General features: G+C 49.2%; 1 protein-coding gene across 3 annotated transcripts in view; it reads right to left on the reverse strand.

Annotated features, from left to right (window-relative positions):
- Positions 1 to 372: 372 nt before the first annotated feature.
- Positions 373 to 16,143, reverse strand: part of Rgs9 (regulator of G protein signaling 9) — a 68,212-nt gene continuing 52,441 nt past the window's right edge. For all 3 annotated transcript variants that reach the window (XM_005069983.4, XM_005069982.4, XM_040749989.1), the window contains 5 exons: positions 14,326 to 14,464; positions 12,869 to 12,954; positions 10,128 to 10,245; positions 2,118 to 2,602; positions 373 to 791 (listed from right to left, as the gene is read on the reverse strand). In XM_005069983.4, the coding sequence (XP_005070040.1) occupies positions 641 to 791; positions 2,118 to 2,602; positions 10,128 to 10,245; positions 12,869 to 12,954; positions 14,326 to 14,464 (979 nt within the window). In that variant the 3' untranslated portion in view covers positions 373 to 640. The remainder of the gene's footprint in view (positions 792 to 2,117; positions 2,603 to 10,127; positions 10,246 to 12,868; positions 12,955 to 14,325; positions 14,465 to 16,143) is intronic.

Raw genomic sequence — 16,143 nt, forward strand, 5'->3', positions numbered from 1 at the left:
AGCACATGCACTCATGTTCGCACATACCCACACAGAGTTCCAACTATATACACATAATTTTAAGAAAGGCGGGCAAGGAGGAAGGGAGAGAGGATATCCAGTCTGCTTTACCCTCCCTAAACAAACCCTGCCTTGTGAACATCTTAAGAGAATCCATTGTTCCAAGCGATCGTTGCCCTAGCTACCACCCTTTCTGTGCAATGCCACCCTGGGGAACTACCATTGACCTTGGTTAAGTAAATCATGTCCAAATCCGTTCAGACAGAGGGGGGACTCTTTGAAGTGTCCCCTTATCCGTAAAATGGAAGACAGGAGTTTAACTTATAAGTTACACGTTATGAACAGTAATAAACCCAGGCACACGCCAGTATCTCAATCCAAGAAAATCTTCCGAATGACCCTTTTATTGGTTTTTAAGGCAGCAAGGGATGGCTTCTGGCCCACATGCCTTTCTGGCCAAGCAAGGGGAAGTCGGGGAAGGAGAAAAGGTGACCACTGGGAGTCAGGCAGAGCACATGTCCCTGCACTCCACCCCATCCGTGTTTTCCAGTCCTCCGATATCACTCTAATGCACTTGGGTTTGAAAGCAAGTGTGCCCCAGGTCTGATGGTGTCCGCTAGGACTGTGATCCCAGCCCTGCTCAGCCTGCCTTCCCCTCGGCCAGGCTCTCCCAGGGGCAGATGACTTCCTTTTCCGTGGTCTGGTCACCAGACTCCCCAGCCCCAGTGTCGTCGGAGTCCATCAGGCAAGGCCCACTATCAGCAGGCATTTCCATTTTGATCTGGAAAAAGCTGCAGACACAAAAACAAGTGAAGAGAGAGGAGGGTGGGTAATCCCCGCGTGATCCCAACAGTCCCAAAGACAAGCATGCCAGGGACACTGGTCCAGAGTGACAGGTGCAGCCACTGGGACCTATATTTTTCTGTTGAACGAAAGACTGTCACAAATATGCTTTATTTTTGATTTCCATCCTTCTTGGTTTTGATGAATTCAGCCTGTCCCTGTGGTGTTGGCATGCCAGTATTTAATCCTCAGCCCCCTTTAAACTGTCTCTTGAGGACACTGGAAAGGGAGCATTTTAAAAGTCCCATTCCCACGCATGAAGTGGGACAGTGACCACGGATCCAGAACTTTCTCTCAGCAGAGCCAGCTGAGAAGAATCAACAGACTCACATCAGACCCTCATAATTTCCTAAAGCAACGAAGCCCTTCTCGTCCTCCCCCTCCTCCCCCTCCTCCCCCTCCTCCCCCTCCTCCTCCTCCTCCTCCTTCTCTCTCCTCCTCCTCCAGTAGGGAATACTGGCTACTGTCTCTACACTCACTATACTGAAGAAGCCACACTCTCTGAGTGTCACAGCAATCTAAGACTTCTGCCTGACATATCTTTCTCCAAGACCAGGCAGGGCCAAATGCAGGATTGTGTCAGTTGTTCTGGGGGTGACTGACTGTCCCCTCCAAACCCCAGGAAAGATGAAGCTGCAGTGTGACTCTCTGTTCCAGATCCAGGCACTCTCAAGCACTCCTCCGGACCTCTGCTCTGCACACAGTGGCAGCCTCAAGACACTTGGGGTTCTCAGATTTCAGACTGTTAGAGCTACCCAAAATGGAGTGTAGAGGAGCTGCTGTAGCTTGGGTGGAAGTACCCCTTACCTCAGACCACCACAGGAACTAGTATCTTTTTGAGGTCCTTTAGGACTTCAGGCAGGTGTCTGTGAGGACCAAGGAGGCCACGACACTGAAGGTATGGCATGGAGGGGGTGGGAGCCCCTGGGAATCGTGTCTTAGGGACATCATAGCCTGTGGTTACTGCTGAGACCCGTTACAAATTCAGGGAATTGACCTGACTAACAGTCTTGGGACGGGGCAGGTGTGCGGAGGAGAATCGGCAGAGAAGGAAACTGCCCTTTTACCACCTCTGGAAGAGGGAGAGGTGACGGGACTGAGTTTCTGGGGGCAGTTGGTGATTTAGAGATGTGTCTGGTCTCCACAATCCTCATTATCAGCCTGTGGCGCCATCGACACCATGAAGCCACGCCCATGCCCACTGCCCACGCCTACTGTCCACGCCCACACCCACTGTCCACATGCACACAACCCCAGCTCCTTCAACTTCTTACTTGGCCACTTTCTTGGGCTTCAGTCTGGGCAGCTGTTGGCCCGTGTCCCCCAGAGGCTGCACCTTCCCATGTGAAACAGCGGGGCACTTGGGTGAGAGCCTGGCAAAAACCGGGGATGCCAAACAGCCCCGTCTCAGAAACCTTCCAAGGGACAAAGCCACCCGGGCCTTGGGAGGAGCCCTGGGTTGGCCATGGGGTCTTGACTGGTCAACAGAGGTCGCACTGCTCTCAGTGACCGAGGGCCCACAGTTGGCACCAGACCAGCTGGTTTCCCCCTTGGGCTCCGGGCCTGAAGAACTCTCCAAGGCCACGCGGATGGGCGAGGGGCAGATGGCGATGCTGGGCCGCCGGATGAAGCGACTTGGTGAGGGAAAGGGCCTCCTGGGGGAGCGACAGGATGGGGAGAAGGGGCTGGAAGGAGAGGGAGGCACGCAGGTCCCTGTATACACCGCCAAGTGAGGGCTGGGAGCCAAGTGCTGACCTGGCTGTGGAGAAGGAAAAAGAAAGCTCAGTGAGGGTCGTGTCTCCACCACCAGGGCCGACAAGCCATGCTCAGCTAGTTCCAATGGCGATGATGCTGGTCTGTGCTGTCGGGGTTGACAGAAAAGCTTACCCTGAGGTACCTGTTGATAATGGCATAGCCATACGAATGCCTCTTTCCAGGACCTTCCAGTCCTGGGATGCTGCAGGGTAACCATGCTGAACTTGGTCACCCCTCAACTCGTCTCCAAATGAATGCCTCGTGTCCTTCCCACCCCACGTCACCTCTCCTTCCTTGTTGACCACAGCTTTGGACCTGGAGGCATTTGACACTATTTTGGTGTTGTTTGGTGTGTGTGTGTGTGTGTGTGTGTGTGTGTGTGTAACTCATGATTTTGTCCATGCTAGGCAAGTATTTTACCGCTGAGCCACGTACCCACCTGAAGGGCGTTTAACAATTTAACTCACAACAGTGCAAGTGGGGAGGCCTGGTGTCCTGCTGAGCCTCCACACCTGAGACCACACCTGAGAAGGTTTTGGGGGTCTCCAATCCTAGGACCTGCCCAGGTCTGCCCTCAGACTGGCCAAGGGAAGCTGAGGGGGAAAAAAAAAGGCTGAGTGTAGAACCTGAGAAGTTTGCAGAGCAGAGGTGATTCTGTGATTCATCAAAAAATAAAAAATTAAAGGGAAGTATCTCATTGTCCTGGCCACCATGGCCCCATTGGCGTGGGCTGCTGGGACCCTCCTGAAGGCCTGCTATGGTCGTATACCACATGAAAGCCGGGTGCGGACAGAAAGTCTGAGGAGAGGTGGGTGGTGTCTTAGGGACAGCTGAGCCACTATTGCTTCCAAGAGAGGACTAGAAAGGGCTACAATGAGGAATCAACCTCCTCTGCCACAACCACATGGATGTCTTGCTCAGAGGGCTCTGGGCAGGGGGCTACCGACTTCAGAGTGAGTGAGACCTGGTCTCAGGTCACTCAGACAATCCCAGCCCGGTGTAAAGTGAGGTACATTCAAGGACGGCTGAGGGGAATGAGCTCACTTGTTACACAGCAATAGAAAATTAAGACAATGACTAGACGCACTTCTAAGCCTAGGTGTGTGTGACCCAAATGCCCCTGCTGCTCCTAATAGCATATGTCACCATCCTATTGCCGGTGTGGCTTCTATGCCCTGGAAAAGGGAGTAAAATTATCTAAATGAGGGAATATGTTAAAGAGAGTAGGGGAGATACCAGTGAGGTGCCTACTAAGTTCACTTGAACCTCGCTGTCTTGGAAAGTGTCACAAACTCCTGAGATCACCCTACCTTTGAGGTGAGAAGTTTGAGGCTCCTGGAGACCAAGGGACTTAACCAAGACCATATGGCTTGACTGTCCCTTTCTCCTTCTCTTCCCCTCCCCCCCTACTTCCCATCTCCTTCCTTCCCCCAGAACCCTCTCCTTTTCAGGATGAATGACAACACAGGTAAGGAAGGTGACCATTGCCTTCCCTTCTTCACTCACCTGGCCCGAGAAGGTCCCTTCTGGACAAATGGCCACTCTCCTAGTTGGTTTGGTTTGGCTTGTTTCCATTCGCTTGTTTCCCTAGCTCTTTCTCACAAGGAAACCGTGAGTTCCCGCTCTGTCCCTGCCCTGTACTCTGCAATCCAGCCCTGGACCAATGACATGAGCAGCAAGGCTTGTGGCATGCAAGGCACAGTGGTGAAGAAATGCGACAGGAGACAGATGAGCAGAGCCTGATCCGCACTTGTTGTGAGCAGCTTATTTTATTGGGCGGGCGAGCCAAGAGAGGGAGGGCAGGAGCATGAAATGAGGCAGTACATCAACAGGGAATCACAATCACAGGGTATGTAACAGAAAGCAAAGCAGATGGCAGTGTGTCTCGGCTCACTCATGCTCATGGGAAACTGGCTGAGAAACCAAAGATCTGTGGCCACGTTCTGCACGCAAGGACCCAGGCCCCCTTCAGTCCCTTCCTGTTGTGCCCTTCCCCTCTTCTCCAAAAGCAAGTAAAGTTGGTGCCATAGGGAAAAGTCAGCTTAGCTGAGGACATTGTTTCTTGGGTTAGTCACCCCACTGAACACAGTCTGGCATAAGACCTTCCTAGCTGGAACTAGGGGCCACAGGTCTGCTGATCACTACACTGTTGTTAATTAGCTTTCTCTTAGAAGCTAGAGGATATAGAAACATATTGTGTACCTCAAATATAGCCTAAGGCTGTCTAGAGTGTGCAGAGGATGCTGCGAGAGTAGAGAAGTGTGATGATCTAGGACAATAATGACTTAAATATTCCTAAGGTGATATCTAAGCAAGAAAAGATAATGGGTGACTGTGTTGAACAACACTGACAGAAGAAAGCATGACCATGAACCATCTAGATAATGGCAATGGTGAAAGTAATGGTTATGGTGGTGGTAGAGGTGATGGTGGTGTTGATTCCAGTGGTGAGTATGATGGGAATGGTGGAGGAGGGTGATGATAATAAGGATTGCTATAATGGTGGCAATGGGGATGATGATAGGATGGTGATGATGATGACGACGATGTCAGTGATAGTGGTGATGATGATGGGGATGGAGGTGATGCTGATGGTGATGCTGATAGCTAAGGTGATAGTGATCTGTGGTGTTGATGATGGAAATGGTACTGATGATAATGGTGACAATGGTGATTGGTGATTGGGATGATGATGATGGTGACTGGTGATGGTGGTAACAGTAATGATGATGATGATGATAGTAGTTATGGTGAAGGTGATGATTGTGATGGTGAAAAGGTGGGCAGTGGTCAGCATTTGTTGAGCATTTATGATATACTGGGCAAGGTTCTACTGTTATTTTTCTGCCCTGGCTTCTGTGTCTTTTACATAATACCCACAATAAAAGCAATGATTTCTGTAAAAGTCTAACAGGAAAATAGAATTCTGCAAAGGAAATCCTGGAGCTTTATATAAATAATATAACCTAGCATAGTTAAACTCCATGGGCAGAGAAGCTTGTAGTGTGGATAAATTCTGGCATTAAGAAATGGAGATAGTGTCTTAAAACAAGTTAAATAAAGCAATGATACTATCTAAATATGCACTATTGTGGTACCATTTGTTATGTTTGCTCCTGGTAACAGCTGCGACAGCAGCCGTAGATGCTCTTCCAACACCTCAGAATCGAAAGAGACCTCTGTCCCCTTTGCTACCAAACTTGAGAATCTCTTTGACGATCTCAGGACCTGAGACAGCACTGTCAGACTCTGACACCGGGGATGAGACAGGAGTGAAGAAGGAAAAGAGTTGATGTTTGGAGTTGAGGTTCAGTGATCCCACACAAGCATATCAAGTCCTGTGAGCTACATGATAAATACAGCCTTCCAGATGGGTGGTCCAGGTTGCTCATTGGTCTAAACCATGTACACCAGCTACCGACCCCAGGACCTCTCTGTCCTTAAAGTCTGTGCCCTTCCACAAGCTAGTGGTTCCTACTATGACCTCCCAAGCACCAGGAGCTTTCCTATAATTCAACTGGCCACACTCTTGTCTTTCCTGATAACTATAAGTAGCCAATGGGGGGTCTTTCTCCCCTGTACCTCCCCGCCCCCTCTACCCCTGCCCCTGACTGTAGCACCGGTACAGGGCTTGGCAGGTAGCGCAGGCTGAATGTTATTGTGGAATGTTGAGTGGTTGTGACACACGGGAGAAAACCAGTGCTGAAGCCTGGCCCTTCTTTTTATTTGCTTGTTGTTTGTTGAGAAAGGGTCTCACTATGGAGCTCTGGCTGTCCTGAACTCATATGTAGACTAGGTTGGCCTCAGACTCACAGAGATTCGCCTGCCTCTGCCTCTCAAGTGCTGGGTTTGAAGGTGTGTACCACCACGGCCTGGCCTAAGCCTGACACTTCTGATCACACATCTTCTGAAAGTTTCTCTTGGGTCAAACAACTCCCAACTCTTGGCAATTCTCACATATTGGACACAGAAAATTCCCTAATCACACTCTGTCTCATAGTCCAGCCATTTGCATCCACACCTTCATCAGCCCCGTGAGGACAAAGACCACTTTGCATATCTTTATCCTCCCATGGCCCTTCGACTGATTCTTTTGAAAACCGTTTTTAGGGAACACATGTGGTGGTATATACCTTTAATCCCAGCATCGGGAGACAGGGCGGGGGCAAAGCCAGGCAGCTCTCTGCAAATTCAAGGCCATTTCAGTAGATATAGTGAGTTCTAATCCAGTCAGGACAACATATTAAGAGCTTGCATTTTTTTTTCTGGCCTCTGCTTGCAAACACACACACACACACACACACACCTTGTCATGGATTATTAATTGCTGCTATCCAAAGTGCCGCCATTTCTCTTGTACCTTCCTCTGCGTGAAAAATGTTCAGACCTTTATTCCTTCATTCACCAAAGAGCGAATGCTCACCTACCATTTAGTGCCTGCGGCTCTCACTGATGGAGGACCTTGTGTCTCAGACACTGGGCAGATTCCCATATATGCGGGAAAGAACCCGGAACAGCACACTGCGGTCTTCCGGAGAACGAGACCCTTGGGAAGCACAAGCCTGGGGAGTGGGGTGGCAGATGGATAGGCCAAAGGTGAACAGGACCTAGGCACTGGTGCCCTGAAGAACTGTGGTTCTACCGTTCTAACCACCAGGCTGCTGGCGCGATCTCAGCTCATGTGGAGTGATAACAAGGGGCCGCAAATGTTCTCTGGTTTCACGCGTCTCAAACTTTCCGATAAAGTAGGCCAAACAGCAGGAGAGCCGGGTAAACACGCATCCCCCGGGAGACTCAGGAGGGCAATGCGTGAACCTGCACCGCAGAGCATGAAATGACTTTGATGTCTCCAGCGTTAGCCTGAAAAATTCATGCGCATTTTGCATTCCATTTCATAATATATTTATGGCTGTTTTAATGTAAATTTTTTAAAATTACCTAAATCTTCTCCTCTTCTAAATATTCAAGTAAAATTGATATCCCAGTTCTGGAACTGACCTTGTGACAGCCCCTCTTTTCACAAATGACTAAGCAGAGAGGGCCTGTGGGTTGCTCAGGACTACATGGGCTTCCTCAGAATCCAGAGTTCTTTCCACTCATTCATTCACTCATTAGTTCATTTGTTCATTCATCCAGTCACGTAACACGCATGTATAGAACTTACCAAGCCTTGGGCATTCGACTCCAAGGGGGAAGCTAGATTTTTGCCCTTCCCCTCACACCGCTCAGTCCCTAATGGTTCATTACCTGAAGCTTCTGCAAGGAGACTCCAAAATTCTTCGAAAGAGAGTTTAAAAAGCGCATCCCTGGTGCCATCTCGGGGTAACTCATGAAATCGGGAAGTGTTTGTTCCCCTCTGGGCCGAGGGTTATCCTGCTATCATGAGACCAATGACCTCAGGCTACTTGTGTTGTCGTAGACAGTCTTCAGCGACCTGGCCCTGCCCACCGCTCTCACTTGTCACGTACCATTTCCTTGTCCACCGCTCTCACTTGTCACGTACCATTTCCTCGTCCACCGGGTCTCACTGACCTGGCTTTTCAGCCCACCCCAAACCATTTCCCACCTCTGGTGCTTTATCCTTAGAGTTCCGCGCTCTGTGGGACATTCTCCTTGCCTGGTCTACACCCTGTGACAAATCTTTCCCGTCTTCTACTCCTCTGCCACTGCTTCAAAGAGCCTACACAGAACACATTTTCCTTACCATGGAATCACACCCATTTCCTTTATAACTTACTCAACGGGTTTATCATAATTTTAACTAATGATTACTACAATGAACTCAATTCTATACCCTTCCCTTTACCCATACATTTTTCAATGGGACTCTGACAAATTTTTACTAAAGAGAATAGTCTATTTCTCTTCTTCTCCCCTCATGGACACACACAGAGTCTTGTGTAGTCCCGGCTGGCCTCAAATGCATTATGTATGTAAGCAGGACCTTGAATACACAATACTCCCGCCTTCACCTCCAAAGGTCTGTGATTACAGATGTGCACCACCACCTTTGGTTTTATGCAGTAGTGGAGATTGAACCCATGACTTCATGCATGCAAGGCAAGCACTCTGCTCATCGATCTGCATCCCCAGCCCTGTTTCTTCACTCCTTTAATCTAGGAGGAATCTGTGACTTTCTCTGGCCAAGAAAAGATGGATGAGACCATGGGAATCCATCTGCATTTCTAGTTTCTCCCTTGCAATTCTGCCACCACCCTAAGACCATGCCTGGGTGGGGCTGTTGGAAGATAATAGACACATGAAGCAAAGCATACATGTCCTATTTGTCCCAGCCCAAGCTCCTGTAAGCCAACCTCCAGACATAGGAGACAACCAAGCCAAAAACAACAGAGGCACTGAGATGACCCCATGTGTACAAACAATAAAGGCTTACTATTGCACATCACTCTAGTTTGTGGCCTAGTGACATGCCACCAAAGCTACCTGATGGTTTAATTGCTTTGGTCAGTCCTAGACCACAAGTTCTAGTAGAGAAGAATAATGTCATTTTTGTTCATCCATGCCCTACACATAGAAGGTATTCAATAAATATGTGAAATGCATGTGTATTCCTACTTTAGAAGATCAGTCTCTTACACTGGCCTCTTTCTCTTTTGCATACAGGTATATGGGATTATTTTCAAGAATAACCTTGTAAGCCTCAAAGTCATGGATTGAGCTGTCCTCCCCCCTGAGCACTGAGACAGCCTAGTCTATAGTGATAGAGAAAGGCAGTGCCAAAGTCTATTGCCCAAAGGCTATCTGATACCACAATCCTTCCTCCTGAATGCAAGCATCAGTGTCTTTGTTCTTTAACCAAAGAGACATCCTCAACAGGACATTTCTCCTTACCTCCTCTGGACTGAGTCTTTCATTCCTATAAGCTATTTATCCAAACATTATGCACAAGGGGATGGGAAAATAAAAAAGACGTAACCATGGCTAAGAATAAGCCCACTAGGAAATGTGACCCAGCAATGCCTTCCTAGGCAGGTGTTACAGAGGAGACCAGGGGTGGGCCTTAGAAAAGCCCAGTGGAGGGATCTCAAGTTGTTTTGGAAGTGGCATCTGAATTGGAGAAATGGGGTGAGAAGTTTCACAAAGCTATCCTAAATAAATATTCCTCATAGAAGTAGCCTTGTAGGGTGGACGGTCAGTTTCTTGGTGAGACAGCACACACTGTGGCCCCTTTCTCCTATGCTTCTCCCCATACGAGCTCCCTAAAGCAATGTGGGTGGACACTGCTACTCACTCATGTAGGACAACCTCCTACCATCACTAGCCCTGCTCCTTAGTGACTTGGACCAGGAAAACTAAGCCATGGAACTCCTGACCTAGACGTTCACTCTGAACTCTACATTGTGCTGATGGAGAATGAACCTTCTAGACACTAATCCTTCTAGGGGGTGTTGTTGCCTGCCCCAAGCGTGCACACACACACACGCCCCACCACCCCAGGAATCAGAAATTCATTTAGGAGGAGGCAGCTCCTTTTTGAGTTGGCTCCTACGATCCAGCTTGCTCATGACCTGGGTGATGTCCACTGTGTTGGCCGCTTCTCGAGCTTTCTCTTCCTCTTCCAGCTGCCTGAGGACAACGGGGCTTGGGCTGGAGCGCAGATGACGCCTCATAAATGGGAGGGTGGAGCTACAAGGAAAGACAGGCGAGTGGTTGGTAGAAAACCATATGGCTTGCCTGGTGACACTGACATGCATGGTGACATCGACATGCCCGATGATACCAATATGCCAGGTGCCACTGGCATGCTTGCCTGGTGGGGGTTGGCATTAGAAGGTCAGAATTGGGACATGCACCTTCTTTTGCCAGTGAACTTCCAAGAGGACTTTCAGAACCATGTCCAACCCTAGTTCTTTTCCCCTTATGGAGAATGGGACCATAGTGAATACAGCTGCCCCCAGATTTCAGGTGAGGCCCTAGGAAGCCTCTCTGGTTGATGTCGATAGTGACAGGCACACCTGCTACAGTGTTTAGAACTCAATTTGTTAGGTCAATAAAAGATCTTCAAGGTCTCCATGTTATCTCCACAAAATCTTCAAAGAGAAGGGCTCAGTGGGGTTGGATGATGGGTGCGGGGGGTTGGATGATGGGCTCAGTGGGGTTGGATGATGATGGGTACAGTGGGTTTTGATGATGATGGGCGCATGGGGTTGGATGACGGGCTCAGTGCAGGATTGTAATCCCAGTGCTGGGAAGAGAGAGACTGTGAGGCGCTGGGGTGCTTGCTGGCCATCCAACCTGCAGCTACTCGAGTAGCTCCAGGCCAGTGAAAGGTCTTATCTCAAAAAACAAAACAAAACAAAAAGCTGGGGTGGAGTGGGGTGGTATAACACCTAAGGCTGTCCTCTGGCCTCCACCTACATGTACATACATACACACACCTGCACGCACGCAAACACACACTAACACATAAAGTTTTCCTCTGGCCTCCGCATACATGTACATACATAAACACACCCGCACGAATGCAAAAACACACTAACACCTAAGGCCTTCACACACCAGCACGAACGCATACACACATAAAAAAAGCCTAGCTGTCCCAAGGGGCTGGCCCATTGGAAGTTTCCTCAGAGGGTTAGTGGGCTATGGCCACTCTTCTCGCATGGCCTATCTCGGGATGAATTAGAAACTTACTCCAAAGCCAAACATGGATTCCCGTGACCAAACTGACCACCACATCCTAGGGGTCAGGACAAGGTTTGAGGGGTTACGGGATGGACACACAGCCTCGGGGGCGGGGCACATAGATTTGGGGAGCTATCAGCTCTGCAGCAAGCAACAGGCTAAAGACTGAGGACCCCTAATTTCTGGAGTGTGCGAGCCCCAGAGCCCTTGTCTCTACAACAAAGAGGTCGGATGCTCTCTTACCAAAATAAATAAATCAATCAAAAACTGGGCCTTTGCCAAAGGGAAGGATTGTACCTTAACTTTTAACAGATTTTCTTAGCCTGTGAGACATGGGTTCCCTCCTACTGCGTTCCCCTCCTGGGAACAAGTCGAGTGTCACTCTCTGTGAGCTTTAGCCCCGTTCTCACTTACTACAGGGACGACAACTGCATTCCCAGACTGTGATGTCCCTGGCCAAAGTCAAGTGCTGCAGCAGAGGTCTCTGCTGTCCAAGGCACTCGGTGCCCCGGATGTGTCCAAGAGGGATCCTCTCTGAACTCCCGTGCCTGCTCCCCGCCCCATAAAATATCAGGACAGAAGTGTGAGACGATCCACCCCACACACACACCCCAGAACCTTTCTGACAGAACTTCTGGGCTTGTTGTGGCCCTTTAGCGGAGTTCCTGGGGCACTGGACTCCCCTCCTTACCCCATAACCCCAGCATAGTGCCACAGCCCTTTGTCCTCTTACACGGCTGCTGTCCTCAAGGACCAGGTGGCGTACTCTCTCATTAGCTCCTGTGATAAAGGATGCCCCCACCCCTCTGGAATTGACTGAGGATGCTGGAGATGGTGCAGCATTGGCTGAACAAATAGGAACATTTACTAAACACAGGGGCACAACGCACATGGACGACTCTGTTTTGAAATAAGACCTCTGCCAGAATTTCACAGCTTTGTTCAAACTGTTATTTCTTACTCTTTTAAATCTTTAAATAATCCTTATGGGTCTATCCCCTCCTCCACCCCTGGAAAAAATAGTTTTTTTTTTTTAAATGGTTCAATTTGTTCAAAAGAGTTCAATTTGTTCTTTGGAATATGACATCATCCATTGTCCCAGTGTCTCTGTAAGACAAGGTGATAGAAATTTCCAACTAGTTAATGGACTTCTAAAAAGCAGTCCCCAGAGGTAGGAAGAACAGTTGGGGTGTTAACTGTTCCTGTCTCCAAACCATCTTGCATTTTCTCTTCATTTGCAATTTCCTCCCCTCCCCCTCCCCTCAGGTTTTAGAACAATAAAGATACAAAGGTTTGCCTTAATTAATTCTATTCATCAGTGTGGAAGTAGAGGGGTAGGGTGATTTAAAACAATGTTTCCATTTGTAATATTCAAATTCTCGGTCTGATAACCAGGGCCCTTAGAACCGGAATCAGGGAAGCAAAACTTACTGGAGGCAATTACTAAGAGAATCTTGCTGGAGGGCATTTGTAAGCAAATGAGGCCCAGCTTCCCTGCACAACACTTTCCAGCCCCAACAATGTCGTCAACCAAATCTCCACTCCAGCCCTTTGGCTGCAAGGGGCCCTCAAGTCTCTAACGTAAACAGCGTGTGGCCAGCGATTAAAGACACACTCCACTTGCCTTCTCTTGGTGGTTCCCTGCGGTTCGATAGCTTTGGCCAGCATTTCTTTATAGATCGGAGATTTTAAATAGCGAGCATAAGAATCCTGGTGGGAACAGGAGGAAAACGGTGGTGATGAGCCAGGGAGAGAGGATGTATGGGACAGAGTAGAATGTGCTTACCACTTCTGAGTGCTTTCCCCTGGTAGGACGGCAAAGCTAAGAGAAATCTCTCTCCTTGAATGAGACTTGTTCAGGGAGACGCTGAGATCACTGGTTCTCAGGCAAGGAGCCCAAGGCCAGGCAGCTCCAAATTCTCCCCGAGAACTCAGAAATGTACGTACATTCATGGGGTTACTCTAGTCCTTCCTACCCATGAACTCCAAGGGTGGGACAACCGCCAGAGTCTTCAGGACCACAATTCATAACCCCAACACTAAAATCCTTCTCAGAGTGGTGGGCCTGTGAAGCCGAAGAGGCCAGCCTGGTCTGCAGAGGGAGAGAGGGAGTTCCAGGATAGCCAGGGCTACACAGAGAAACCCTGTCTCTTTGAAAAACCAAAAAAAAAAAAAAAAAGACATTAACCTCTCACCCTTTGTTGCCATGGAAACAAAGCTCATTTCTAACCCTGTTAACACATATTTCTTCCTGGTGTTTAGGGTAGAAAGGAAAGATAATATAATGCAAAACATTGAAATGACCAAGACTTAGGTCTCGCTTATGGGAAGGTTTCCTAGGATCTGAGCAGGGTAGGGGAGTTGCTCCCCAATGCCTGTACTTTCAGGCAGCCAAAAACTCTACCACAGCAACCCACCGATAAGCACACACACATGTACACATACACACTCAAAGAAAAAAATTAATCTGTTGGAATTTTTTTCAGAAAGTTATTTTCTCTCAGATTCTCCTTAGGAATTCTTCTAAGGAATTCTCAACAATCGCTTGGAAGCTTCTACTCTGCTACCATTTCACTAATGTTCCAAAAGCGACCTGAAGTCTCACAAGGTTTCCTTGCCGGGCCTCTGGATCTGTCAGAGCAGGAGCCGGCATCCTATCCATCCCTTCTGAGACCTTACATAAGCCCAGACTCTGGAGGAACCTTCCTGAGGATCTTTTGGGGGACAAAATGTCTTGCTTTACACAGCGACTGTGTCTTACAAGCTCTCAACATCTCACAGCCATCATTTCAATCTGTCTTGTTGTCACTGACACTACAACTGTTTCTACCTGCAACGTAACTGCAGCACAGGGAGCCCACGGATACAGACTGCTTCTACGGTGATTTCCAAGGCCAGAGGGCCGGGGGCTCAAGGAAGGTCTATCCCATGGATAAGACGATAAAACAGCAGGCAGCTCTACCTCACAGGACCCGCAAAGTAGTCCTCAGGTCCCCTCCCCTTCCCCACATCTGAGGGTCTTTCCTGGTAACCGCGAAGGGTCCCCTGGTCTCGGAGCACTGTCAGCACAGGCTTGCCTACCTTCTTCATGAGCATATAAATGTGGGTCTGAGCCGCGTCCAGCACATAGCGGTGGGGGTGTCTCAGCCCCTTCACGGTGATGTCCATGGTTTTGCCATCTATGTTGATCCATCGTCTTGCACCTGGTGCCAGGAACAGCCTGGGGAGGAAGGGAAATGAAAGACACTAGCCCAGGAGCATAGGTACAAAGGACAAACGGGCCACACAACAGGCCCAGGCCGGTTGGGAGATACTGAAGAGTCTGAAATTTGAAGAGGTCGCCTGTCAACTTTCCCCAGAAGCCAGAATAAGGCCATGGTAACCTTGGGAACAGAAAGTTTAACCCTGATGCTCTAGGAGAGCAAGCCAGAATCGGGGGGGGAGGGTTTAGACCTAGGTGGGTGAGGCTTTTGCATTTGAGGGAAGAACCAACTTCTAAGGGGGCTGGAGAAATAGTTCAACAGTTAAGAGCACTTGCTGCTCTTGCAGAGGACAGAGTTCAATTCCCAGAACTCATGTTGGGTGACTCACAACTGTCTGTAACGCCAACTCAAGGGAAATCCAGAAACCCTTTCTAGACCATGCAGACAGTACACACACACACACACACACACACACACACACACACACACACACACACACTAAATTTTGGGGGTTTTGAGACAGGATTTCTTTGTGTAACTTTGGCACTGTCCTGGCACTTTCTCTGTAGACCAGGCTGGCCTTGAATTCACAGAGATCCACCTGCCTCTGCCTCCCAAGTGCTGAGATTAAAGGCATGTGTCTCCACCGCACAGCTTAAAAATCAAATCTTCTTTGAAAAATCCACCTCCAACTTAACCTTCCTCATTACTCACTGATGTCCTGGGGCCAACCTTAAGTGAGATAAAGAGACCTCTAAATGGCATTCTGTGCCCTCTGCTCTCCCATGGTCCAGACTTGACAAATTTGATGACAAATCTCTAACGCTAAGTAGTGAGGAAGGGTAGCTATAACCCAGTTCCCAGGGGTGACCGCCTCAGCATCCAGGCCAGCAGCCCCAAGGTTGGTGAGTTTTTTCAAGTCTTGTAGCTCTGTCTAGGACGTGGCACAGGGGCATCCCCCAGGTTACAGGTTAGAAGGAGTCACGTGGTACGTCACCACACTCCTAAGCTGTACATTCAAATTTTGTCACTTGAACTAATATTTACATAAGTGGAGGCCTGGGAGGTGAGAGGCTAGCCTATCAGTGAGGCTAGCTAGTGGCCTCCCAGCAGAGTTTTAACCTTAGGAGCTGTGGAATGTCATGAATCAGGCACGCGTCTGCTGCTCTACAGAAAGCTGTCGTAGGTCTCAGCCTTGCCTCTCTTGCAGCACTCCCTGCTGGCAAGCAAAGCAGCTAGGAGACACAGGAGCCTTCGAGGAGAAGCAAAATACATGTTCTGTGTAATGTCCGTTCCTTTCTGAAATGTGGAGTGGTCCAACCTGAGTCCATGAGAAGAAGGGACAGCCAAGGAACTAATGCTGGGTCCTTGGATGGAAAGGGCCGGCTGGCCTGCTGCAGCAACAGAGGCGGGAGCTTCGAAGGGCTGCTTCCCACCCCGTGGGGAATAACGGGGAACCAGTGCTGCATGTCACTAGGGACCAAAAACACTGGGCCCTCAGAGCCCTAGACTGGTGGACCATTAGGGAAACGGCCATAGCAGGACAAGGGCACACACAAGCTTCTAGGATGGAGGCCAACAAGGGTAGGGCTGTATGGCGCCACAACCTCCCCTTCCTCACCACCTGGCCCGTGGGAGCACACTGAACCACCTGGCCCTTGAGAGCACACTGAACCACCTTGGCTCTGGGGTAACT

Source organism: Mesocricetus auratus, unplaced genomic scaffold, assembly GCF_017639785.1.
Source record: "Mesocricetus auratus isolate SY011 unplaced genomic scaffold, BCM_Maur_2.0 Super-Scaffold_100007, whole genome shotgun sequence".
Taxonomy (NCBI): Eukaryota; Metazoa; Chordata; class Mammalia; order Rodentia; family Cricetidae; genus Mesocricetus; species Mesocricetus auratus.